The following is a 27,225-nucleotide window of genomic DNA, read 5'->3' on the forward strand; positions in this document are numbered from 1 at the left end:
AATCAAAACTAAATGAGGTATCACCTCACACCAGTCAGAATGGCCATCATCAAAAAATCTACAAACAATAAATGCTGGAGAGGGTGTGGAGAAAAGGGAACCCTCTTGCACTGTTGGTGGGAATGTAAATTGATACAGCCACTATGGAGAACAGTATGGAGGTTCCTTAAAAAACTAAATATAGAACTACCATTCGACCCAGCAGTCCCACCACTGGGCATATACCCTGAGGAAACCATAATTCAAAAGGAGTCATGTACCACAATGTTCATTGCAGCTCTATGTACAATAGCCAGGACATGGAAGCAACCTAAGTGTCCATCGACAGATGAATGGATAAACATGTGGCACATATATACAATGGAATATTACTCAGCCATATAAAGAAACGAAATTGAGTTATTTGTAGTGAGGTGGATGGACCTAGAGACTGTCATACAGAGTGAAGTCAGAAAGAGAAAAATAAATACCGTATGCTAACATATATATATGGAATCTAAAAAAAAAAAAAGGTTCTCAAGAACCTAGGGGCAGGACAGGAATAAAGACACAGATGTAGAGAATGGACTTGAGGACACGGGGAAGGGGACGGGTAAGCTGAGACGAAGTGAGAGAGTGGCATGGACTTATATACACTACCAAATGTAAAATAGATGGCTAGTGGGAAGCAGCTACATAGCACAGGGAGATCAGCTCGGTGCTTTGTGACCACCTAGAGGGGTGGGATAGGGAAGGTGGGAGGGAGACGCAAGAAGCAGGAGATATGAGGATGTATGTATATGTATAGCTGATTCACTTTGTTACAAAGCAGAAACTAACACACCATTGTAAAGCAATTATACTCTGATAAAGGTGTTAAAAAAAAATGAAATAAAATTCAAAAAAAAAAAAAAAAAGAATCCAAAGGATTATATGCTGTTCTGCCATCAAAACACCGAAAATTAAAGCTGGGAATGTCTTTAAAAAAAAAAACCTGGGAGTGTCTTAAGCAACCAGGGAGATCCTTCTACCCAGTACTCATTATAAATAATAGTTACCTACCATTTCTTAAACACTTCCTCTGTATCAAGGCACTACACTAGGGTGCTTTCAAGACCTTCTTTGATTTAATCTTTTTTTTTTTTTGGCCGCAAGGCATGCAGGATCTTAGTTCCCCCACCAGGGATTGAACCCGTGCCCCCTGCAGTGGAAGCACGGAGTCCTAACCACTGGACCGCCGGGGAATTCCCTGATTTAATCTTCAGAAGAGCCCTATGATTTAAGTATCACAATCCCCATTTTACAGATAAGGAAACCTCAATCGCTGATTGCAAAGCCCATCAGGATTCTGAAAACTGTTGTTACATCACCACATCCCCAGAAGACCTGGAGTACACTGTTTTGAAGCCTCCTCCACCCGCCCCCATACAGAAACATAAAATCAAGAGAGACCCAAAAGCACCTAAATGCACACAAGACCTGAGGCAGTCAGAAGGGCCCATTAGATATGCATCGTCCTCACTGGCCCTCACTCAGCACCATTCCAAAGGCTCGCTATAGTATAATACAGCCAAGGCCTTCAGCATCAAGCATCATTCTGAAAGACATTTGGCAGTGTTTATTCTTCTTATAAGTTGTGGTAGCAGTAGTAACAATAGAAAATTGTACTGTGTATTCTCTAGGTGCCAGGTAGGGCCCCAAATTCCTTACATAGATTCATTCTCACAATCCTGTGAGGCAGATAATGATTTACCAGTTTTTCACTGGTATTTTTGTCATCTTTTCACAAATGAGAAAGTATTACTTAACTTTTTGGCATGAAAATGTACCACTTTTAGAATCAGAGAAAAAATTTATAAGTTATGCTGACTTTGAAGGAGTGATGTAAAGACAAAAGAAGAAGTAGAGGAAAGAAGGAGAAAAGAGAGAAAAAGGAAAAAAGAATGTCGATTCCATTTTTTTTCACAAATGAGAAAACTGATGTGGACAGAAGTGAGGCAACTTTCCTAAGGTCCTGAGATGTGAACTCAGTCAGCCAGGTCCTAACACTCAAACCCAAACCTTTATGGTGCCATCTCTAGGATGGAGCAGCCATCAAGAGTTACTGGCATACACTCAGGATAAAATTATATTCTACAGAGAGGGATGATGTTTCAAAGTTTCTAGCAATTATTTTGGACTCTAGCTTTAAAAACAGACACTAAGCATAAAATAGAGTGAAACTGAGTTTGGCACTTTGCAACAAGCCTAAAATCTGAACTACAATCCAAATCTCCTTTTATCATTCGCCTTCTTCTTTCAACTATTACATTAAGTAAAAAAAATTCAGGTTGCCTACATTCTCAATCATTATGATACTGCACAAAATGTCCATTTCTAAACTGTCCCATGATTCACATTTTTCCCATTGCTAACATTAGAACACCTCCCACGCTTTCTAATAGAAATAAAAAGATCATTCTGAACTCTTCCGAACGAATTATACAACAACAAGATACATAAGCAAAAGACGGAAAACAAAAATTGCATTTAGGCTTAAAGTAAATTTCATGGTAAGTTCAGAAGACTCCCTTTCCCTCAAAATATCACATAGAAACTTTTCTTTTTTAAATTTAACTTCTTGGGATCATCTCTTCAGAGACTGCATAAAACAAAATAGTTTTTCAACCAACCTTTGAAGTTATCAAATAACTGAAAAGTGATCAATATAAACAAACAAGAATTTGAACTCACCTACACTAAACATTCACAGTTTAAGACAACACTAAGCAAGAGTAAAAGTAAACAAACAACAGAAACTTGCTCCCTAATATAGGTAGGAATCCCTTGGCCAGTGGAGCAATGCAAACAGACTTGTTCCCCCATATCAAAGCGATAATGACGACATCTTCAAGGAGGACATGAGATCAGCCACGTAAAGTGCTCAGCCCACGTGCCTGGCACATAGTAAGTGTTCAACATTAGCTTGTATTAAATGCTCATTCCATCAATACAAGGTTACTTACCAGCTGTGCACCTCAATCACCTCATCTACAAAATAGAGATAACAGTAGTTCCAACATCATAGGATTGTTAGGACAGAAAATGTAGTAAAGCACTTAGAACAACAATGTTAGTTACCAATATTATTCTTAGCGCCCTTAAAAAAGAAACTGAGAGGCTTACAGGGCTGGGGTCTGAACCCAGTAGCTCCAAAGTAGCTAGCATCTCATTTCCTCAAACTCAAACCTGGAGCTGACGCTTAGAGAGACTTACCCGGCTGCCAGCTCTCTTCCCACTGCATGAGGAACAAGGGGACAAGGAACCTACGGGCTCCCTTCCTCTTGGCAGCTCCACCTGCTCCAGCAATGTGCAGCTTCAGCATCCTCAGCCCCGTCACCCAAACCTCACATCTAACCAAAAAGTTATTCCCCTTTGCATTTCTGTTTGCCGACTTTTTCCAAAAGGATTTTGTTGGGGGGTGGGAGGGGGGTGTTTTGTAACTACATAAACAAACAACAACAACAAAGGCAACTGCTCCCATTTCTGCAGCACTCACTCCCAAATGCTAGGATGGACTCTTACGTGTGGACAGTTTCTCCCAACCTGTGAGATACTTACTTCTGTTATTATCCCCACTGCAGCAATGAGAAACTTGGGCTCAAGGAAATAAGTTGCCCAAGGTCACAGCTCATTAAGGGTGAGGACAGCGCCCAAACCCAGGTGTGATTTAAAGTCAGCATTCTTAACTGCCTCACTGAACTAAATGTGGAAAAGAAAAAAGGAAAGAGGGATTAGCACCTTCGAAAAACAATAACTGTTTTGGAAAATCCAATCAAAATTCATTTTCTAATGAAGTTACTGCTTAATAAATGAAAATATTACATAAAGAGCTGGCTAGTGCTGCGTACAGCAAGGAAGCATACTTTAGTCCTGACAACTCCATGACTCAGAAGCACAGTTTACCAGTGACATAGGGACGACTCCAGTTTCCACTGACACAGTATTTATACCTTGTGATTTGTATAAACAAAACCATCTCTCATGCCTTCAACATCTACCACAGCCCTGTGAAACCTACAGTTAGAAATCTGAAAATATTTAATCTCATGACCACACGAAGAAATGAGCCAACCATCTAAGACTGACTAGTCACCAGTCCCCAGACTGCAACCTCCAGCCCACTGACCAACAGTCCCACTGTGTCTAAATCCCAGATGGATAATTCCTCCAACGTAGGATCAATTTCTAAAAATTAACAGAATTGAGAGCCCAGAAATAAACACTAACATTTATGGTCAATTAATTTCTGACAAGTGGGCCGAGTTAATGCACTGGAGAAAAAAAACAGTATTTTCAATAAACAGTGCTAGAACTATTGATAGATACCCAAATGCAAAAGAATAAAGCTGGACCCATTCCTTATACCATACACAAAAATTAACTCAAAAAATGGACCAAAGACCTAAATGTATGAGCTAAAACTATGAAACTCTTAGAAGAAAACACAGGACTAAATCTTCATGACCTTGGGTTGGACAAAGCATTTTTTAGACACAAGATATAGCACAAGCCAGGAAAGAAAAAATAGATACATTGGACTACATCAAAATTTAAAAAATTTTATGTTGCAAATGATGCCATCGAGAAAGTGAAAAGATAACTCACAGAATGAGAAAACATTTGCAAATCACGTATCTTACAGAGCTGGTATCTAGAATATAAAAAGAACTCTTGGTCTTCCCTGGTGGCGCAGTGGTTGAGAATCTGCCTGCCAATGCAGGGGACACGGGTTCGAGCCCTGGTCTGGGAAGATCCCACATGCCGCGGAGCAACTAGGCCCGTGAGCCACAATTGCTGAGCCTGCGCGTCTGGAGCCTGTGCTCCGCAACAAGAGAGGCCGCGATAATGAGAGGCCCGTGCACCGCGATGAGGAGTGGCCCCCGCTTGCCGCAACTAGAGAAAGCCCTCGCACAGAAACGAAGACCCAACACAGCCAAAAATAAATAAATAAATAAATAAATAAACCCAAAGTTTAAAAAAAAAAAACTCTTAATATTCAATTTTGAAAAAACAACCCAACTTATAAATGAGCAAAGGATCTGAACAGACATTTCTCCAAAGAAGATATGAATGGACAATAAGCACCTGAAAAGATGCTCAACATCATTAGTTATTAGGAAAATGTAAATCAAAACCAAAATGAGATACCACTTCACAAACTAGGGTGGATATAATTTAAAAAAAAGAAAAAACAGACAATAATAAGCATTGGTGAGGATATGGATAAATTAGAACCCACTTACACTGCTGGTAGGAATATAAGATGCAGCAGCCTCTTTGGAAAATGATTTATTTAAAACAGCCATAAAGTGGAAACAACCTAAACAACCATCAACTGAAAAACGGATGAGATAAATGTGGTATTCTGCATAAAAAGGAATGAAGTACTGACATATACTACAAATGGATGAACCTTGAAAACACGCTAGGTGAAAGAAGTCAGTCATAAAAGCCACATATTGTACAATTCCATTCACATGCAATGTTCAGAATAGGCAAATCCATAGAGTAAGAAAGTAAATTAATAGTTGTCAGGGATCTGAGGAAGTTTGGGAAGAAACTGGGAACAACTGCTAATGGTCACAGAGGTGATAAAAATGTCCTAATATTAGATTGTAGTGATGGTTGTACAACTTCGTGAATATACTAAAAAACCACTTAATTTTTACACTTTAAATGGATGAGCTAGGGACTTCCCTGGTGGTCCAGTGGTTAAGACTCTGCGCTCCCAATGAAGGGGGGCCGGGTTTGATCCCTTGTCAGGGAACTAGATCCCACATGCCGCAACTAAGAGTCCGCACCCCACAACTAAAAGATCCTGCACACCGCAACTAAGACCCAGCACAGCCAAATAAATAAATAAATAAATATTTTTAAAAATAAATAAATGGATGAGCTATATGGTATGTGAACTATATCTCAAAACTAACTTTTAAAATTTTATAAAGAATTTCTTTAATTAAAAAAAACCTAATATAGTCATTTTTATAAGACAAATAAGGAAGTATCCAAAAAAAGAAAAAAGAGGAAACCTAAAATAATAATTTTAAAAGGCTGGACATTTCTGCTCAACAGAGAAGTAAACGCTTGGGCATTGCTCCAACTCACTTTAAGGATAAAAATAAAACTATGAGGTTTTTTTGAACACCTGTTAATTTAAACAGGAATAAAGTCTCCCCAAGGGCAAATTCCCAGCACTTTGGAGCTGAAATTGTTCCATGTGATTCTTAAATTATTGATCAGCTATAAAATGCTTTGTAAAGTTTACATTATTTCATGGATCTTTCAACATTGAGTTTTCTTAAGAGACTGCACATTGGAAATGGCTGATTCTTAGTACTGGAGCTCCCATTCCTCTAACAATTTTCTTGTACCAAAAACAGCCCTTTCAATACTTCCTAGTAACCCACGGCCAGCTGCAGCACCCTGACAAAGACTGATTTGACAGCTTAACTATAATCTTGGCAACCACTTTTATGGGTGGCACACTTTTTTTTTTCCTAGTTCTATTCACTTCAGTACACTTTAGTCAAGAAAAGTCTACATTTACATATGTAACTCGTGGGTAATGCAGATAATAATAAATTATACCACACATCCTTATCAACGGCGCAACCAAACTGATAATCTCAGTTTCCTGTCTCTCTGGACTCAGGCTTCTTGTCACCAGAATTGGCTCTTAATTATTCAACTGTACTGCCTCTGGACTATCCACAAAAAAGCTTACAAAATGCATACTGGAAAAATATCTAAATGAACTCTCTCACCATAAAGCATGCTTTTCCTTCTCCTATCAAACACGTAACTTTATCTAACTAGCTTAGCTTAAGCACTCAATCTTAATATGACACTTCTGAGCAACATTTAAAGTAAACTACATCCAAAATACAACCTGCTGTCTGTATGTCAAGTTTTGAATGCATGTTATATAAGTCAAGGTGGTGCTGTGGTAGAATCATCTACCTTGCTTATCTGTGTCCTTTTTTATCTCCGTATGTACTACTGGAAGTAGGATTCAGTCCATTTTGCAGTTCTAAATTCCATGGAAAAATTATCAAGGCCAAACCACCAAGTGGTTCTTGTCTGGGCAGCACCATCCTCCCTCTGTGGCCTTGTGGGTTGTTGCTTATAAAGGTGGAGACAGTTTTCACAAAGATTGGTAAGTGCTACTGATATCTAACTGGCTTAGCTTAGGCACTAAATCTTAATGTTATCAAGCATACTAAATACCAGCTCAGGACTCCCTCAAGAGAAAGAACTGCTTCACCCAAAATTCCAACAGCACTACCCCGGGGACCCACGAGTTAAAGATCATTCCTCCCAAATGCCACAACTCACTTAATTAGTTATAGCTTTTTCTTTAACTCTTCTAATAAAAGCCTTATAGAATAGATACTTTTTTTGATCAGGAGCTCCCTCCCTACTTTCTCTTAGTACCTCAAGCATTTTTATTACTCTCAAAGTCTTAGAAAGATCGGGAAGGGGGAATGGAAGGACAGTGCTGAGTGGAGGAGAAGAGGGGCATCTCTCTAAAATCTGGGAATACGGTCAGGTCAGACTCACAATGAAGGGGAAATGGGATAAGCATCAGCCTCTTCCAGCGCTCTGTGCCCTGCTTTCTTTCTGCCATGTCACAGCAGGAAAATGAAGTCAGAGACTCAGCTCTGCTGGACCTCTAGCTTCCAAGAAAATACAATCCCATGACAACCCTCAACCCTCTCCTCCCCCCATCATAAGGAAATAATTTACTGCTTCATGCTTTTCAAAGCATGCAGCCAGAAGCCACTGCTGGGTATAACAATTTGCATAGAGCGCCTCATTGGTTAACCAGCTCAATCTAAATGGCCTAATACCCCTTACTCAGCAACCTGCAACTTTCACAAACTACATGGCTTGGTAAGAAATAAAAAAGCACATTCTTAAAAACTGCTTTCTGTTAAAGCTCATGATCCACAGATGAAGCAGAACTTCCTGGAAAACAAAAATTCAAACAACTGCTTGGGAGTTTAATAGAAGAGCGAGGACAAAAGGTTTAAACTGATTTTACTGCAGCAAAATACAGTGGAAAAAAACCAGTGTGAGATTTCAACCATAAGATTATGTTTAAAATCTGCAACCATGAGCACTCTGTTGAACTGCAGATGTCTTCATAAAAACCCCAACACTCACCCATTCTCTCTCTTGTCATTTACCAAATGTCCACTGTGTACAGGCCACGGGGGCACACCACAGGCCAGGGTAGCAGGCCAGGGTGGCAGTCCCTGTGGCACGCTGATTAGCTGTGTGAACCCAGAAGAGGGCCTGAGCCCTGCGGGCCTGTCTCTTCTTCAATAACATGAGAGGGTGGACATGCCACTCCCTTAAGGATTCATCTAGCTTCAGAAGATGACTGTGTAACTAACCAGATTCTCACCGTCCATAAGGTACCTGAGAATGGTAACCCACCAAAGGAGTGACAGGCCTCACTCACATCAGAAATCTCATGGTCAGCAGTGAGACTTTCTCTGGCTTGCTGCCAACCAAAAACTTCCCATGAGGGTTCTAATTTCAAACTGCCTGACCATTATCCTTAAAAACTATTTGGGAGTGCTAGAAGTTCCAATAATTTGGCTTCCGACTGAACCTTCTCATACCCAGAGGTACAATTCCCCTCTGTCAGCATGTCCCAATTTCCAGTTTAAGGTTTGGGTAGACAGTGAGGATTTTCATAACCAGGAGAGCTGCATCAACCCAACTGTGGTCCTCTATTCCCCAGGAGCCAGAGCCCATTCCCACCTTCAATGCTGCCTCTTCTACTCTACAAAACCACTGCAACCCTCTCCAAGTTCTGGGCCAGCAAGTCATTTCAGCCTGGGGAGGCTGGCAGGAAGAGGAATTCAACCAGAGCTCCCTAAAATGAAGTAGAGCTGTTTCCAAAGATAGGAAGAGTTCCTATCTCTGAAGTTGTTCACTTACTATAGTACAAGAAATCTGAGCACAATTGGGTAGGAGGATCAGAAGACCCTTCCAGCCACTTCCAGTACCAACTTTCTTGGAGTTTGTCCAAAGAGAAGCAGCGGGCCCAGCTCCTCCCTCACGCAGCTAACAGGCATACGAATTGGTCGGCCTTTCTGAAGGAGGTTTGCCACGTCCAGGGCTTCTGACCTATGCATTTTATAGTTGGTTCTGCTATACTTGCTCTGAAAATACAAATTTGTTCCAACAGGACTGATATGGAAGGAGTTTAGAGCATCTCACCCCAGGATATGACACTTTGGCATATTGATTATTTTGAGTTAAGGCACCTGAGAAACAGCAGGTGCAAGAAGGGCACTCTGACCTTCATGTTTCTTCCTGAAAGCAGGAGATGACATTCCCACATGAGAGGTGTCCTCCCTGTACCAGAAGGAAGACATTCTTATCAAGGACAAGAAGTTGAGATGGAGAGAATTCTATACAAAGAGACCTTATTAAAATAATTTTTATCTTCCTTTCACCTCCCCACATAATTTAGTCATTTTTCCACAACTGCCTCTCTTTGTTCAATCTAATATAAAAGTAGGTTTCACTATTTCTTGGGTCTTCATTTCCTTATGAGGGCTCCCAGGTCACATAAAACTTGTGTTAAATAAATGTGTATGTTTTTCTCCTGTTAATCTTTGTCAGTTTAATTTTCAGATCCAGCCAGAGACCCTAAAAGGGTCAAGGAAAACTTTTTCCTCCCCCACCATGTTAGGGAACAATATGAGCAAAACAGGACGTGCAGTTTTGTCTGTGAGACACATATACTGAAGGCAGAACACTGTGCCCAGCTGAACTGAGCTACACAGAACACATGAAACACACACTCCTCCGCTCCACCTGCATTATGAGTCACTCGAAAGCACATCTGGTGTTACAACTTTCCATCCAGTTTCAGATAACCCTCCATCCACCACTTCACAACAACTCACAAGCTGCAACTTTTCCAACACCTGCTTCCACAAGCAAATTTCAGGTCTTTTTCAAGGTCAAGTGCCAAATTTTCATAGTATTACATATCTCTTAACCATTTAACATTTGTAAAACTGTAATATCATTTTTACCAGATTCCCTTTTTATGTGTGTGTGTGTGTGTGTGTGTGTGTGTCACTGAGAAAACTTTCAATGCTGTGCTCCAACCCCATTTTCCCCACAAGGCCTGTGGTTTTTGCTGTTCCATCTTGCATAGTGTGATTTTTTAGGAATGCATATTCATGTTGTGTTACAGAAGGACTATTTCCAGAGCTCTAACCTAAAGAGGCATGGGACTAAAAAAAGATTACATAAGAGTTACTTAAGTTTTTTGTTTTTTTTTTAATATACTAAACATTTAATAAAGGGTAAATAGTGAAATAAATGTCCACATGATCAATTAAATGTGATACTGCCATTAAAATGTTCTCATTCTTACGATATGTGGAAATGTCCATAATGTTGTGTGAAAGTAATTTAGGATATAAAACAGTACATAAAGCATGATCTGATATTCATTCATTTATTTATTTATTCATTCATTCATTCATTCTGCATGGCTTGGGGGATTTTTAGTTCCCTGACCAAGGACTGAACCCAGGCCGTCAGCAGTGAGAGTGCGGAGTCCTAACCACTGGACTGCCAGAGAATTCCCAGTCTAACTTATTTTAATACTAGAACGAAATAAAACAAAATACTAACAAGGGTTTGTTCTCTCTAGGATTATAAATGATATTCATTTTCTTCTTTATACTTTTCTGTATTTCCCAAATTTTCTATGATAACTATATATTATTTTTATAAAGCAGAAAGTACTGTTTGTTACTTGTCATTTGCTAAAAAGTCTAGTAAACTGACCCACTCTTATCCTTTCTTCAAGATGCTATAATACATACTATAATCTTCACAAAATTTTAAGGAATAAAAAGGCAATAAAGAAGATAGAATACTGAAAAACATTTAATTAATGCCCATCCTACCCCTCCTCCCAAAAAAAGGTAAGAAAGAACATAGAACAGACGAAGAAATGGAAATGACCAACAATATATAGCCTGAAGTTCAAGCATGAATAATTACATTAAATGTAAATGATCTAAACATCCAATTAAAAGGCAGAGACTGTCAGAAGAGATCAAAAAGTCCCAACTACATGTTGTTTATAAGAGCATTTTTAAATCTAAGACACAGATGAACTGAAAGTTAAAAGGGTAGTATGGCCATCAGACAAAGACTTGAAGACAAACACCATTACCAGAGATAAAAAGGATCATTTTATAAAAGGATCAATTCATTAAGGAGACATAACAATTCCAAATGTGTGTATACATAATACAGCTTCAAAATATATTAAACAAAAACTGACATAACTACTGGTAGAAAGAGACAAAAACACAATCATATTTGAAAAATTTAACACCCTTCTCCCAGTAATTGACAGAATTAGACCCCTCTATCAGTAAAGATAGAGAAGATTTGCACAACACTAGCAACCAACTTGAACGCTATACCCAACCTGCTGGTAGTATGGAAAAATGAGCAGGCAGTGAAGAGACTAGGAGAGGAAAACCAGTTTACACGATACGCATTTCCATCTTCCTGCCTTTAAGTCAACCCCCTCAACACTCTGGCCTTATTTGTAAGGCTGTCATTTGGTCAAGCCACGATGGGCAGTAACTACCCAATAACTGTAGAAAACATGTTCTTTTCAAGAGCACATGGAACATTCATCAAAATGTATCATATTCTGAGCCATCAAAAAGAAATATATACAGAATATGTTCTCTTATCACAAGCGTAAACTAGAAATCAATAGCAAAAATATGCCTGGAAAATCCTCAAATACTTGGAAAATAACAACACACTTCTAAATAACCAACAGGTCAAAGAAGAAATCACAAGGGAAATTAGAAAATATTTTGAATTGAATGATAATGAAAACAAAGCATATCAAAATGTGTGGGATGTAAAATGATTTTAAATATGCCCTTGAGAGGAAAGAAAAGATTTAAAATAAGGGTTTATGTTTCTACCTATAAAAAAACCCATAAAATAATTTAAAATAAATAATAATAGATTAAGATCAAAGTAAGTTAAAAAAGGGAAAAAAGAGCAGAAATCAATGAAATAGAGAATAACTAACAACAAAAAAAATTGTTTCTTTCACAAGATTAATCAGATTGATAAACTCCTAGAGTCATCAAAAAAAGAATAAAGAACACAAATTACTAATATCAGGAATGATTGAAGAGACGTATTAAGCACATTGTTTTTTAGAATATAAGTTATCTCGATACAGACCACTAACAGATTCCTACAAAAGACTTGCATTTAGAAAATCCATTACGTTAACCCCAATGGTGTTGAAAAATCAGGCAGGGGATGACGTGGTTAGGACTATACTTTGGTAGAAGGATCAACCTGCTGGTAGTATGGAAAAAGGAGCAGGCAGCGAAGAGACTAGGAGAGGAAAACCAGTTTACATGATAATGTATTTCCATATTCCTCCCTTTAAGTCAACCCCCTCAACACTCTGGCCTTACTTGTGAGGCTGTCATTTGGTCAAGCCACGATGGGCAGGAAGTACAGCACTCACTAGGGTTATTACACTAGTTCCTCCTAGCTTGTGCTCCACAGGGATAGTTCTCTCATTCAGCCTACATTCCCACCCTCTTCTATGGGTCTTCCAGTACTGAAGAATCTGGAAAATGTAACCACATTTCTAGACTCCTTTGCTGTTGGGGACCTGACAATTAGCAACCCTCACAATATTTGGAAGGTGAAAACAAGGTGGGGGACCATCCTCCTGCTGCAGTGTCTGCTTCCCAGCAAGGTCCTAGGACAATGGTCAGACTTGGGGTTCCCATGTTAAGCCGCCACCTGTGTGGGTATCAAGAGGCGGGGGGGGGGCAGCAGCCTGGGCTTTCAGACATCTGGATTACTGCTGGAGTGGTGTGCCCTTAAATCCAAGAGTTCAAAGGCGGCCCCCTGACTCTTGCTCCTCTAGCTCTTTAATTTCTTCAACAGTTAATTCCCTACATTAAATCGTTCTGCTTAAAACTGAGTGGTCTCAGTTTTCTGCATTGAACCCTGACACACCTGCATCACCAACTTACACATAACAAAGAGTCTTAATATTGTCTTGTTTTCATCCCTTTCAACAATCATATAAGGGAGGCAAGACACAAATTTCCCCCGTTTGATGAACAAAGAAACCAAGGCTCAGAAAACTTAAAAACTGGGAAGGGTAGTGAGTTCCCCAACACTGGAGAGGCTCAAACACACCAGAGGTACACTTAGGAGGGGCATTTTTACAAGACGTCTAAGCTTCAGATGGGGAATTAAAAGGTATGCCTTTTAAAGCCTCTTCCAAAACTTTCTCTGATTCCATGATCTGCCTCATCAATCACCACACAAATAGCCCAACCTGGGCTAAGGATCAGAGCATTAGGCGACTCAGCCCTGCGTAAATTACTGAGATACAATGCAAGAAACAAAACACTGGAAAATAAATCCCGTAAATACCTCATGAGCTTTGTTTCAAAGAGCAATTGGCTAGTTTATAAAAAACGATATTTAAACAAACATTAGCCTGATTTTCCATCTCTCCTAGTTATCGCTGCATAAATAAGATTTAAGCGGTTGTGTGTATGTGTTTTTCCTACTTTTGTTTAGACTAGACAGTTTTCACGAGGGGGAAAATGCTGTCTTATCACTATATTTTGTAACCTTACTTCAAACCGAAATTGTTTCAAAATTTATTCTGTGATAAGAACCCACCCTAAGTTTTTCCATTAACAGCTGCTTTCCTTAAACATCAGCTCAACTTTAATCTCACAAGGCAAACTACATACAGAAGAAAAGCCAAAAGTAAAGTCCTATTTCCTTCAAAATTCAAACAGATGTTTTAATGTAATCAAACAAATCCATTGTTTGAATTTCCTACACACACACTACACTGACTCCCAGATTATGTTCTAAAATCTTCGAAAATATCATTAATACACAAGCTAGAAAATACGAGGATGTCCCCACTGGAAATGTTTAAAATTCATTTTAACAAGGGTTGCAAAGGTTCACTTCGGACTACTTGAAAAACCTGATCGTTAGGGACAATCAAGGTGGTCTAGATGAGTAACTTGATCCATTGGATGCTTGCTCTGAGCATCCAATCGCAATCGCAAATTCAACTAACAACAGCAGCATGTAATGACAATTCACTAGCAATGCTGCTTGACTCAGGACACTGAAAGAACACAAGAGCTTTATCTATATTTATATATAATTACTATTATAATTAAAGATACAGAAAGCACTTTAGTCAAAGGGTAAAATGGAATTGTGTCCAATGGCTAGTTCTGCAGACATATCATGTTACACGAGGACTTCCTTTTTAATGTTAAATTATCATAGGTGAACAGGCCACATACTGCTCGTCCTGCTCTGAATACAAGTAGACAATGCCATCGTTATTGCTCTGTCCTTTCTAAAGGCGATTTACATTAAAACACCTGGGAAACTGAAAAGTAAGCTTCTGAGTCTCACAGTTAACTCACTCCCAGATATTCAGTATCTCTGGGAAATTGACAGGCGATATTCATAGGGAAAACGGGGGTGGGAAGCAAGCAGTGGGCAAGCGGGTGTTACCTTTTATCTCATTAGCAGAGAGATGAGTCAGAGGCTGCCCTCTACTCCCTACAGATGGGCCCTCCCAGCAAAGCAATCCCACGCAAGACCTGCCGCAGCCCAAAGCTATTTGCCAGCCTGCCCAGGTCAGCTCTAAAGCCACCCAAGAAAACAAATCTGAATGAGCAACCTTCATGCTGACTCTCCGCCTACAACGGCAACCTTCACTCTCTTCATTGTTCAAGGTCAGTGACAAACTTATCTTTACAACAACGTGAACTTGGCTAACTACACAGAGGCATCTCCAAACCACTCTTTCTGTATCAGCAACAGTTCAACATCAGCCGAATCACCACCACCTTTGTCAGTATGGTAGAGCAATGATGTGGCCATTTTACTGCAACTTGCCCGCATTTTATAAAACGAATAGAAAAATAAAACTGCCAATACTAGTGATAAGCACAGGACTCACAGAGAAGGGCACCTTTATAGAGCAAGAAAACAGAGACTCAAACACCATCTAGACAGATGGTATCCGCATAAGTGACTGTAAAGAAAAAGACCAAAGTTAAAAATGATGTTGAAAATGGTTATTGTCGATGGCATCTAAAGGAGGTGTAGCTGGGATTTTCTTCATTATTTTTAGTCTTTTGGGAATTGAAACACACACACACACACACACACACACACACACACACTCGTATTAACACATAAGCCTATTAACTGACTTTCACATATTTATGTTTACTTAATACCTCTGGAAAAATTGCCATGTTTGAAGGTAGAGGACTGCACTACTTTCTGGGTATAAGCCCAGAAAACATGGCTGCAAATGAGTGGCTGGTGCACTTGAAAAACTCCTGTAATTCAGCAGAGTTGAATCAAACATAGCACCTACAACATAATCCCAACTCCACAAAGTAAAATCATATATATTAAATGTGAGTGACTGTTATAAATTATCAAAATATAGTTCTCTCTGGGTGATATGTATTTCACAAATGCCCCAAATTGTTCAAAAAAGCATCAGTCATGCAAAGAATGAACTTTTGTGCCTAGATCCCTTCCAAGGGTGGAAGCAACACGTGATATAATGAGCACCTAACATTTCCAATCACTATAAACAAAGAGCTGTAGGGAAAAAGTTTTGTAACCAAAAGCACACAACAGGGGGTTCAGCTAGGTCACAGTACATGCTCTGTCTAGGAGAGAGGAAATGCACCCACACAGTAGCCAGGAAACAACTCCAGTGCATCAGATGACCACATACTAGGTGGTGTGGACAGGTTTTGTGTGCAAGTTCTGAGAATTCTTAAAGCAAGGGGAAGGTCATTTCTGAGGAAAATGCTTCTTGAGCTTGGCCTTAAAAGCAGAGATTTGGGTTTTATAGAGAAGGAAGGACATCTCAGGGAAGTCAGTACTTTTATGTGGTATGTAATTTACTTTTTAAAGAAGTCTTCATGGATTTTGTGTGTGTGTGTGTGTGTGTGTGTGTGTGTGTGTGTGTGTTTTAAGCTACAGTCTAGAGGTGATCAGATGCCCTGATGAGGAAGACCCATTCCAGCTAACACTTAACAAAAGCCGGCCTCTAAAAGCCTCCTGCGTGGGCTTCAGTTACTTCTAACTCCAATGACCCCAGGCTTTGTTAACCAGCGTTAACGATGAGACATGGTGAAAACCGCAAGAACTCTCGATACACAGCAACTCTGCTCAAACCCTTGCAGGAAGGACTTGACCAAACTTTAACAGGCTTCTAGTAGCCTGAGGCTGCATCCCTGGGATGACCTAGCTGCCTTTTGCCTTTTTGAGTTCTTGTCTGGAAAAGTTCAGGGCTGTAAAAAGAAATTTACTGTTTGTTCTAGCCAGCACCTAAGATAGGCCCTAACCTCCCTTTCTTTTTTCTTTTTTTTTTTTAATTTGTTTATTTATGTTTGGCTGTGTTGGGTCTTCATCGCTGCGCACGGGCTTTCTCTAGTTGCAGTGAGTGGGGGATACTCTTCGTTGCAGTGCACGGGCTTCTCATTGCAGTGGCTTCTCTTGTTGCGGAGCAGGGGCTCTAGGTGCGCAAGTTTCAGTAGTTGTGGTTCGCGGGCTCTAGAGAACAGGCTCAGTAGTTGTGGTGCACGGGCTTAGTTGCTCCGCGGCATGTGGGATTTTCCCGGACCAGGGCTCGAACCCATGTCCCCTGCATTGGCAGGCAGATTCTTAACCACTGCGCCACTAGGGAAGTCCCTATCCTCCCTTTCTTAAGAGCATTTACTAAATAGGGCTAATAATTGTGAATCCTTCCTCTGTCCCTGAGAAGAGGGACAGATAGGACACATTTCCTACAAGTCTGGAGTGTCTTTCTCAAGGACTTAAATGCCATTCCTTTGAAATGTAATCATCAGGAAGGATAGGGTCTATCTCCTAGTCTCAGCGGAAGGACAGAATCTAACCTGCCAGCTATCAGACCCAGCTGGCCTCATCACCCATACTCCAAACAAACCTTTGTAACGTCTCACTTCCCTAACTCTACTTGGGCCTCCACTCACTCCTCCCTATTCCCTCATCGTCCCTTGAAAACTCCCAGTGATCTGTGCTAATCAGGATGGAGCTCAGGTCTTTCTGTCAGTGAGTGGTTACTGAATAAAATCTGTTTTCATTGCTTTAACTAACGTCCAGCTTTATTTATCTTTGACAGTGGACAGTCCCTGGTGGCATTCTGTGGCTTTGTCAATCAATTAACATAACAGGCGTTAGAAATTTGCTTTCGTTGGGGAAAATCTCAGGGATCAAGTAATACAATCTGGCTGGAAACACCCTGGCATGGGCATTCCCACCCTTATATGAACCGGCTACAAGGACAAGGAGTCTTCTGCCTGAGAGTGGGACCGTGGGCTTGATCCATCCATGCGGTCCTGTGCTTCAGCAGTCTTGGTCAAATTCTTCCTTCTAGAAGGTTGTCACATCTGCCTCAGGGAAACATGCAAGTCGCGTGTCAGTGCACCAAGAAGGGCAAAAAGCTGGAACTTCGTGAAGCCGCAGATCAGGCTGTGTAACTGTGCTGTGCCTGCCTGCCAATAAATGCCTGCACAAGCGACAGAATTTGGTCTGAGACTTGCTGTCTTTATAACCTGGACCAGACTATGAGGAAGAAGCTAAACCCCACCCACTGGTAACTCCTGGCAACCACCAATATCTACCAAGACAGCCTCATAGCTATGCATTCAAAGCTGCCTTAGGGCCATTATAAGCAACAACAATGAGCAACAGTTCCTCATGATTTATTCATACTGTATTTAGAATAATAAGGAATAACAGTTTCCCAGTTAGGAGCTCCAACTCGAGTCAGGTGGACCAGTGTTGAAGGCCTGGCTCCACCACCATGTAAATATCAGTCAAGTTAATTTATCTCTCTGCACTTCAGTTGCCTCACCTGCAAAAGGAGGCCAATTAGAACATTCCCCGACCCCATAGGGCTGCTGTGGAGAATGAGTGATATAACGTAGGTAAAAACAGCACACTTGTGGGCATGAAATAAGCTTCATCTATTGTTACTATTATCATTAATGCTTATACTTGCCTGGAGTAAACCCTGCCAAGCCTTACTCTCAAATTGCCTTGACGAGGTGTCTAGATCTTCCAATTACACATCTCATTTCACCTCTGACAGGGTGTCCTGTCACTTTCTGCAGTGAGCTTCCCCCACACTTCCAATCCCCAACTAGCCCTTAAGTTCCAGGAGAGCAAGGACGCACTTTGTTAATCACCCAGTGCCCAGGGGCCTTACCACAGTGCTGGGTACCCAGAAGGTGTGGAGTAACCACTGTCCTGTGACCTCTGCTTCCATTAGCACTGATCAGCCAACGGCCTAAGCAAAATCTAAGTATATCAGGGTCAATGCAAAGATAAAATGACCCGGAGACTGTCCAGGTAGAGGTGGATAATGGTCACTAAGATCTTGGGGGTTCCTTACTCTGTGCCAAACCCTGTACGAGAGACATTATCGCATGTAATACTCATAATAACCCTAGGAGGTATTATCATACCCATTCAACCACGGAGGAAAACTGAGGTTAACTGAGGGTAAGTGACGTGCACAGTCACACCACCCCTCCGTGTCCAGATTTCCCAATTCAAATCCAGACCTGAGTCCAAAGCCCAGGCTCTTTTCTGGGTTACACATTGTTTCTGACAGTATCAGTTAAAGTCCCCCAAATTTCTATCTCCAACCTCAAACTTCTCCCAACTTAAAAATCCAACTGATGACTTGCCATCTCCATTTAATTTATAATAGGCATCTCAAATGTGACAGAGCGAGAAAACTATGGGTTTTCCTTGCCAAATGTCTTCCTCCCTTCAAGGACGAGCCAATGCTCTCATTCCCACCCCCCACTTCTAACCCATGTAAAAGTCCAGCTCTACCTCTACAATATGCCCAGAAGCCAGTGACGCCCCACCGTAAGCACGACGCCCTAAATTAAGGTACCACACTCTCCCCTCCTTGGCCTAGGGCAACAGCAGGTTGCCAGGATTCAAGCTCCGTCAAGAAGAATTCGGGCTCACTGCAGAAGCCCAGACCACTGCTCACACGCAGGAGGAGGCAGCTTAAAAGTATTCACCGGGTGGCCAGCTCTGACTGCTCTCTCTCCATGCCAGTCCCTGACAGTCAAGTCTTCACAGCACCCAAGGTGACCACTTCTTTTCCTCCAACACCCTGGAAGCCTCCCTACCCAGGCCCTGATGTGGGTGCCTCTCCTCCTTTATCAGTCTCAATTCCAAGGGCATCTTCTCAGACAGACTTCCCCAGCAACCCTACCCAAAGCCACTCTGCCACCAGGACCTGTGACAGTACCAGTACTTGCTGTTTCACTGCTTACATGCTTATGAAATGCCACCCAACCCCAGTCACTGAGGGCAGAGATGATGTTTGCCTGGCTCACTGCCGTATCTCCAGCTGTTGGCACACAGTAGGTGCTGTGATATTGTGATATGATTAGAAATATTTATTCGGTCTTCCACCCCGGTGTGGGAGGCCCAGAAGACTTGTGATTGGTAGCTGGAGTGTGCGGGGGAGGGAAGGGGGAGGAGGGCGGACCCCTAACCTGTGGGATACTAACTCCAGGTAGTGTCAGAATTGAATTGTTGTACAGCCAGTTACTATCCGGAGAGCTGGGAAACTGGCTGGTGCGGGGGTAAAAACAAAACAAAAAACCCGTACACTGATGTCATAAGTGATGTAGGGAAAAACAATGCACAGGTGCTCAAAAAATGTTTGCAAAGGATTCACAGACTTAGATATCTTCTGACAGTGCTGCATTTTTTTTTTAATGCAAACTTAACAGCCCCATTCATACGAAATTATAGTGTCATCACCCCCTCCCTGTGTTGAGAGCCACCACAGTGAAGCCTCAAGCAGTCCCTAGAAAGCAGAAGTTAATTTTCCTGTGATGAACGGCCAGGATTTGGTTCTTTCCAAAGTCCTGAGAGGGGGATTTCAGAAACAAGTCATGAGGACTTCCCTGGTGGCGCAGTGGTTAAGAATCCGCCTGCCAATGCAGGGGACATGGGTTCGAGCCCTGGTCCGGGAAGATCCCACATGCTGTGGATCAACTAAGCCCGTGTGCCACAACTACTGAGCCCGCGTGCTGCAACTACTGAAGCCTGCGCTCCACAACAAGAGAAGCCCGTGCACCTCGATGAAGAGTAGGCCCTGCTCACGCAACTAGAGAAAGCCTGCGTGCAGCAACGAAGACCCAACGCAGCCAATAAATAAATAAATAAAATTTAAAAGTTCTCACTTTAAAACAAACAAAAAGAAACAAGTCATGAAACCCTGCCAAAATATCAACCATACCAATCATTCTTTTACAAGACCCACTTGAGTACTGGCAATAATTTTCAGAGCCCTAAATCACCTGCTGGGAGCCACAGAAAACCTCAAGGGGCTTTCAAGGGACTGGAGAACAGGTGCCCCGAAATACTTGTAACGTAATCACTATATAATGAAGTGTCACATCAAATTAGAACTATCTCAAAATAACAACCATGAACGATTATGCAAAGCTTTCTTGACATTTGGAATATTCTGAAAACAGCCTTTTCCCGTCCACGTTGGTCTCCAAAGCCCTGAGAAGGTGTTAAATGTCCTCCTGTCGCCCTGCCTGACTCAGGGCAAGGCATTCCACCTCAAGTTAAAAACCTCAATTTCCTCATCTCTGAAAAGGCCAGCTTGAATGCATGCCAAGTACAGTATTAGACCTCAAAAATCAAGTGATAACTTCACACGGCCACTGGAAAGAGGACGGATTATCTACCAGTGTAATCGGCGGGTTAGAGAAACCCACAGCTTAACCCCTGCATCAGTTACGGGCTGGCCTCTGATTGTCGCAAGGCTGCATGTATTAAGAAGCAAAAACAGCCCGGTATGCCCTCCGGAGTTAGACTCATTTGAGAAAACGCACCATTAAAACTGTACAGAAATGCTGATAATCAATACGGCTAGGAAGGAGGGAGCGCGACGTGCGGAAGGCTTTACCTACTTCTTTTTTTTCTAACTCTGCAGGAAGGAGTGAAATCAACATTACAGGTTAAAAACTACTACTAATTATGCCCTGATGCACTACTAACCGGTAGAAGACGCCTGTCCCAAGCGGACACAGGTGTTTTAAGATCTCATGAGTTTAACAGGCGAGAGTTACAAAACAGGCTCGGGCAAGTTCAGCTGAAAGGAGGGATGGGAAGGCTCGCGCTCTACCCAGTCAGCCGCGTTTGGGTCCAGCCAGGGTTGGGTCGGGAGACTCAGGAAGCAGGGCTGAGTCTTCCCAGCGCCCAGATCTGAGCACCGCGGTTTGGAAAGCAGTCTTCCAGACTTTCTCGAAGAAAAAGAGCCACTGCTCTAGAGCCTTGCGAGATGTCAAGCGCAACCCGTCTGGGCCATACGACCCGAGTTTCGTTCAGGGCATGGAAAAGGAGTGGTTGCCCAAACCCACGTCTTCTCCTGGGTTCATCGGGTTGGCAGAGCCAGGTGGCCTACGGAGCTCAGCACCACACACTCGTGTTCTGGGGAGGAGGCGACACCCTCCTGAAACAGTCGGGATCCTTCGCCCGAACCCTGCCCGCCCCGCCCTAAGCGAAGTTCCTAAGGCCGAACGGGAAGACCTCGGGGTAGCCTCTAGGGCTTCCCCGTGTCCCTCTGGCCCGCCCGCCGCGGCACACGGTTTTCCCCGAAGGCCGAGCGCCGCGCTCCGGCCCGGAGCACTCACCCAGGAGGCGCAGGGTCACCCACCCCACTTGCGGCGGCGGAGCTGGGACGTGCACCCAGAGAAGCCCGCGCTGCCTCGGCTCCTGGCCCGGTCTCCCGACCTGTCTCTCCCGGCTCACCTGGCCCGCACAGCACTGCGCTGACATCGTGGCGGCCGACCACCACCAGCGCGCTTGCCGGCTCCCAGCTTCCCTCTGGCCCTCCTGGCTCCCTCCGGCCTCGAGCGTCCCTCTGCAAACCCGCTCACGCCTCCACGCGGCGTAGCCCCAGCTGAACGCGAAGCACTGTGGCCTTGGTAAAAACAACTGCCGCCAAACCCCGCCCCGCCACCACAGGTCCCGCCCCACTCGCCCGCTCCAGCCGCGGCGGCCGCCCGCAGCCCCGCCCCGTGCCCGCCCCTTCCCGGGCGCACCGCCTCCGAGCCCGCCAGCTCCGGGCTCACGCTTCCGCTGGCGTCAGGCGGTGGTTGGTGGTCATCACTTCCCGGTGCAGCGCTGGACTGCGAAGTCTGCCCTCCAACGCGCCGGCCAGGTATTACCGGGCTCCTACGCCGGCCTGGCGGCGCTCGGTCCCCAACCCAGGAGAGCGCGGCGCCCCTAGTCCCCGGCTCTGGTGGAAGAGCTGGTTGCTGACTCCAATAAACCTTGGAGCCCTTAGTGAGCGATTCTGAGTGTCCTGCACTGCACAGGCGCAATAGGGGTGGCCGGGTGGTGGTCTGTGCTGCGCCTCGCGCCAAACTGGGATATCCACGGGATCCCTGTTCCAGAAATCCCTTTATCTCCCTCATCTGCCAAGAAAATTTCTCAACTTTTGGGAAAGTTCCCTCGGCCCAAGCTTCGAATCCCTGGGCTTGGCTGTCCTGCCCTGACGTTACCATGGCACTTGGGGGATCCTGGGAGAACCCTTTCTGTGCTTCCCTGAATATTGATCTATTTTCCAATCTCTCCCTCACCACCCGCGTTAAGAGCGCATCCCGGCCCAGGGACTTGGTTTGCATCCCTACTTCCTCTCGCCCGACTCCACTAAAAAAGGGTTCCCTATATTTGTTTGTTACATGCAGAAGACAGAGAGGGTGCCCCTAGTTTATCTCCCTACCCAAATCTTCTCTCCTCGCGGCCACTTTCCCAAGAAGAGGAATTTCTGTTATTACAAACTTTGTGCCAAGGCCTTTTTACTCCTTAAAATAAGCATTACAGTATATATTTTAGAAATGAGGCAACAGGTCTATTATTTAACACACAGGTTAAATAACTTGCCCTAAGCTTAACAGCAATGCTGAAGAAGCAGTACTGGGACTGGAATCCACGTGTCTGATCCCCTCGGGCATGATACAAAGCTTGACCTTAAGCCTTTGGCAAAGTAGTGTCTTTGAGGGCAGTTTAGGAGGTGGAGACTAAGAGGAAAGTCGCATGGAAACCAATCCTTGGATTAGGAGCAGCACAAGATCTCCTAGAATTGAGGCAGGCTGGGAACTGGGATCCTCTACAAGAGTGCTTGCACCTGGACAAACGTCTCCTTGAGCAATAGGATACAAAAAAATTATGTGACTAAAAATAACTGCACACATGCACAGTTGAGGCAAAGCTGAGCAATAGGATACAAAAAGACCAGAAACAAACCACAAGTTGTTGAGGTGCCAGGAGCTGAAGCATGGTACTGTGCATGATCCTGTCCACTGCACCACCAAAGAGGTGGACAGACCATGTAATGTATGTCTCCTGCGAAACCCACCCATGCATCCCTGTTGTTACCCCATTTAAGGACCCAGGCAGCTTCACTCCGAGAGCTGGCAAGGGTACCTGTTTCCTGCTTTTGCTCCCTGATGCTGCAGCTCCAGCCCCAATAAAGCCTTGCCTGAAATTCTCCTCTGACTTCTTACCAATTTCTATTGATTAAAGAGTCCAAGGGCCCGGGTGAGTAACAGAAGCTCCTAGAATCTCAGCTGCCAGCGTTTAGAGGAAGAGAAATAATGGAGCAGGCCCTATTCAGAACCATGGAAAGTAATGACAGTTGGCTCTAACTATAAAATTTTTTTTTTAAATAAATTTATTTATTTATTTATGGCTGTGTTGGGTCTTCGTTTCTGTGCGAGGGCTTTCTCTAGTTGCGGCAAGCGGGGGCCACTCTTCATTGCGGTGCGCGGGCCTCTCACTGTCGCGGCCTCTCGTTGCGGAGCACAGGCTCCAGACGCGCAGGCTCAGTAGTTGTGGCTCACGGGCCCAGCCGCTCCGCGACATGTGGGATCTTCCCAGACCAGGGCTCGAACCCGTGTCCCCTGCATCGGCAGGCAGACTCTCAACCACTGCGCCACCAGGGAAGCCCAAAATTTTTTTAATAATAGTATTAAAAAGGAAAAAAAAGCATAAGCAGTATCAGACCAGTGCAGCCACCTGCTTGGTGGCAGCCTATGATTCATCAGAAGCCAAGGATCTCACCAAGACTAGTTAGGTTCACTGTCGGCTGAGGTGGTCACTCTGACCCCATTTCTTGCCCTGGGAGATTACTTGTGTGCCGGAAGATTCCGCTCCCCTGGGAAGAGCCAGGCAGCTTCTGGGGAGGGGGAAGATGTGAAATCTACCTAAGTTTGAGCCTGCTGGGACTACAAGGTCTCCTCACCTTTTAGGAGGAGCTCAGGAAGATGAGATCCCTCATCAGGCACCACTGGGTTACAGGCAGAGCTGGTAGTAGGATCCAGGCCTCCTGAATCCTGAACTCTTTTTTCCCAAATGGATGCCAACATGGGAGGATTCTGTGACAATATTAACATCAGCCTGGCAAAGAGAGAATATGACTTAATAACTGGAGGATATGTAGACTGTGCCCAAGGTACCCAAAAAGCATAGTAGAAGCCTGAGCTTCTGGAGCCATAAAGTTGTAAATTTTAACTCCACCAAGAACTCACTGGGTGACCTCTGAGCCTCAGTTTTATCATCTGCAAAACGGGGACTGATAGTGCATTAAACTCACCCCTACAGACCATGTGGTACAGGGCCTGGCCCTCATAAGCACTGACTAAATAGTAGCCCTGACTGGTATTAACAAACGAGTTAAAAAGACAATAACAAATAATCTATGCAGGCTGATTCCTCCTCCCTGCTGGAAAATCTCAAAGGAATATGACTATCGTTGACCAAAAGAAAAACGTACAATGTAAAGTGAGTTGAGTTGTATTCAGAGAACTTACTGTGGACCATAGCCCAGGAGACAGCCTCTCAGATAACTCCAAATTGGGGAATTGCTCCAAAGAGATAAAGGAAGAGCCAGGATATATGTGAATTTTTTGCTGGAAAAAAAAAAACATGTAGTCAAACATAAAAATATTACTGCTAATCACAAAGAACAGACATCTCAAGTTAATTATTTTAATACTTTTCTATGAATGGGAAGATACAAGAATCTGGGGTTCTTGAAATTTTTCCGTAGCTGTGCTTCTTAACTATATAGGGGCCAGGATGTTTTTCCTTAGATACGCATCTTAACTATCTAGAGGCAAAATGCAGAATGCTTCCTGTTTTTCTCCATCCTGAAGTCCCCTCAGGGCGCATTGTTGGTGGGTGACAGTGGCTAATGGCTTGATCCCTGTAGAAATGGAATGGCTGGCAACATTTTTTTCTTTACGCTAGGTCTGAAGGTTTACTCCTTTCCTGGCTCTGAGGGCTTCGCACTTACTATTTAAGGTCTGGTCCATAGTATCCTTTGCATCTGTGGTCAGTTAAAAAGAATAGAGGTAATGTCAGTAGACGTAACATAAAACAGTGGCACCTTAATTTTATTTTAAGTACTCTGCAGGCCTTTTCAAGAAAGACAGTTGTATGCTGTTCCTAACAGGAAGGTAATTTTACAGTCCATCCCTTTTGATGTGGATTTTTCAGGAACAAGCAGTAATAGACCTGTTTCAATAGACTGTAGCTCTTGGCAGACCATGCGAAATATTCCCCCCACAAAAATGTTCTTAAATTAACTAAATTAGCTCCTTTTATACGATTTAATTATATATGTATATTTATGGCATATTATAAATAACCAGCTTATAATTTGCTTTTTTCCCCTCCTGAATTTAAAGATTTTTTTTTTGGTTTTTCCTTTTTAGGAAGAAGCCACTGTTGAGCTTAAAGACACCACTCACTGAACTGAAAACAATAGTTATATACATATGTTATTAAAGTAAAAAACATAGTCATACATTTGCTTTTTTTTAACTTTGAATTTAGAAAACTTCATTACAAATTTAATTTCCAGTTCAAGAAATGGCTTAAAAGCCAATAAAATTAATTATTCTAATTCCCTAAAATTTTCTCAACTTTGAAAAAAAAAACCTAGTGATGTGTTATTGGTATTTAAATATAAAAGAAGAAATTTCTCCAATCTTCACTTATAAAGCTCTAGGGATCTCAGTCTAGTAGTGAAAGTTTAATTAATTTCAGTTACAAGTAAACAATGAAGTATTCATTTAGAAACAAATAGCTATAAATTTGGGACCCAGGCAAAAAATAATAGGCTGCTATAGTGCCCCCGCCCCCCTCCTTATGGTACTTGCATTCTCCTTTATTTCTATTAAATTAATATATGTACAATGTATTTTAAATGTCACAAATATTACAAAACATAAAATAAGAAGTAGCGTCTCCCTTCTCCACATCCTTCCTTTCAGTCCCTTCCCCAGAGGCAACCACTTTCAATTACTTCAGTAGTTTTTCCTTATTACCTCCATATTTTTTTAACATTTATTTATTTTTTTATTATTATTATTTTTCACGCCACGCGGCATGAGGGATCTTAGTTCCCTGACCAGGGATCAAACCCATGCCCACTGCAGTGGAAGCACGGAGTCTTAACCACTGGACTGCCAGGGAAGTCACAACTCCATATTTTTAAATAATATTTTTATGCTGTTATTTCCTGATCTGTTGACTATATTTATTGTGTATTATCTTTTATGTTCCATGTGGGCTGAAAGCTTAACCCACTGAGCACGTCTATCTGCTATCTTGCCAATCTAATTATATCACTTTTCATAAAATAATGTGTAATTAATTTCATAAATTAATATGTAACTGGCTAGTAAAAATTATTCATTGCATAGCCACATGGTGTATAATAATAGCATTTCTTTCTTGTCTCTTTTTATTTTTCATTCCCATCCCCCTTTCCTGGAGAGGCAGTATATTCTAGTGGTTAGGGTTAGAGACTCTGGAGCCAGACCCTGCGATCAGACCTTTGCTTTTGTCGCTTATTAGGTCTGTGATTTTAAGCAAGTGACTTCTCTCTGTACTTCAGTTTCTTCCTCTTTAAATGCAGAGGATTAATAGAAGTATACAGATTAAAGCACTTAAATAGCACCCAGCATGTATTAAGTGTCTGGA

General features: G+C 42.6%; 2 protein-coding genes and 1 long non-coding RNA gene across 4 annotated transcripts in view; all 3 read right to left on the reverse strand.

Annotated features, from left to right (window-relative positions):
- Positions 1-22,179, reverse strand: part of SERINC5 (serine incorporator 5) — an 86,459-nt gene extending 64,280 nt beyond the window's left edge. Inside the window, exons 1-2 of one of the 2 annotated variants that reach the window (XM_082378012.1) lie at positions 21,982-22,179; positions 3,580-3,720 (exon numbers count right to left, since the gene is read on the reverse strand). Coding sequence is in view for 1 of the 2 variants with exons in the window: in XM_082378011.1 (XP_082234137.1) it covers positions 21,982-22,008 (27 nt within the window). In the remaining variant the exon portion in view is untranslated. The remainder of the gene's footprint in view (positions 1-3,579; positions 3,721-21,981) is intronic. The other variant, XM_082378011.1, reaches the window with a different exon arrangement.
- A 1,711-nt stretch (positions 22,180-23,890) lies between these two features.
- LOC309622500 (uncharacterized protein) overlaps positions 23,891-27,225 on the reverse strand; it is a 161,472-nt gene continuing 158,137 nt past the window's right edge. The window contains exons 3-4 of the mRNA XM_082378582.1: positions 25,047-25,145; positions 23,891-24,633 (exon numbers count right to left, since the gene is read on the reverse strand). Of these exons, the coding sequence (XP_082234708.1) occupies positions 24,462-24,633; positions 25,047-25,145 (271 nt within the window). The 3' untranslated portion in view covers positions 23,891-24,461. The remainder of the gene's footprint in view (positions 24,634-25,046; positions 25,146-27,225) is intronic.
- Positions 25,159-27,225, reverse strand: part of LOC309622618 — a 98,270-nt gene continuing 96,203 nt past the window's right edge. The window contains exon 3 of the long non-coding RNA XR_014241034.1: positions 25,159-25,564. This is a non-coding gene — a long non-coding RNA (uncharacterized lncRNA). The remainder of the gene's footprint in view (positions 25,565-27,225) is intronic.

Source organism: Balaenoptera borealis (genome assembly GCF_965194805.1).
Source record: "Balaenoptera borealis genome assembly, chromosome: 2".
Lineage (NCBI taxonomy): Eukaryota > Metazoa > Chordata > Mammalia > Artiodactyla > Balaenopteridae > Balaenoptera > Balaenoptera borealis.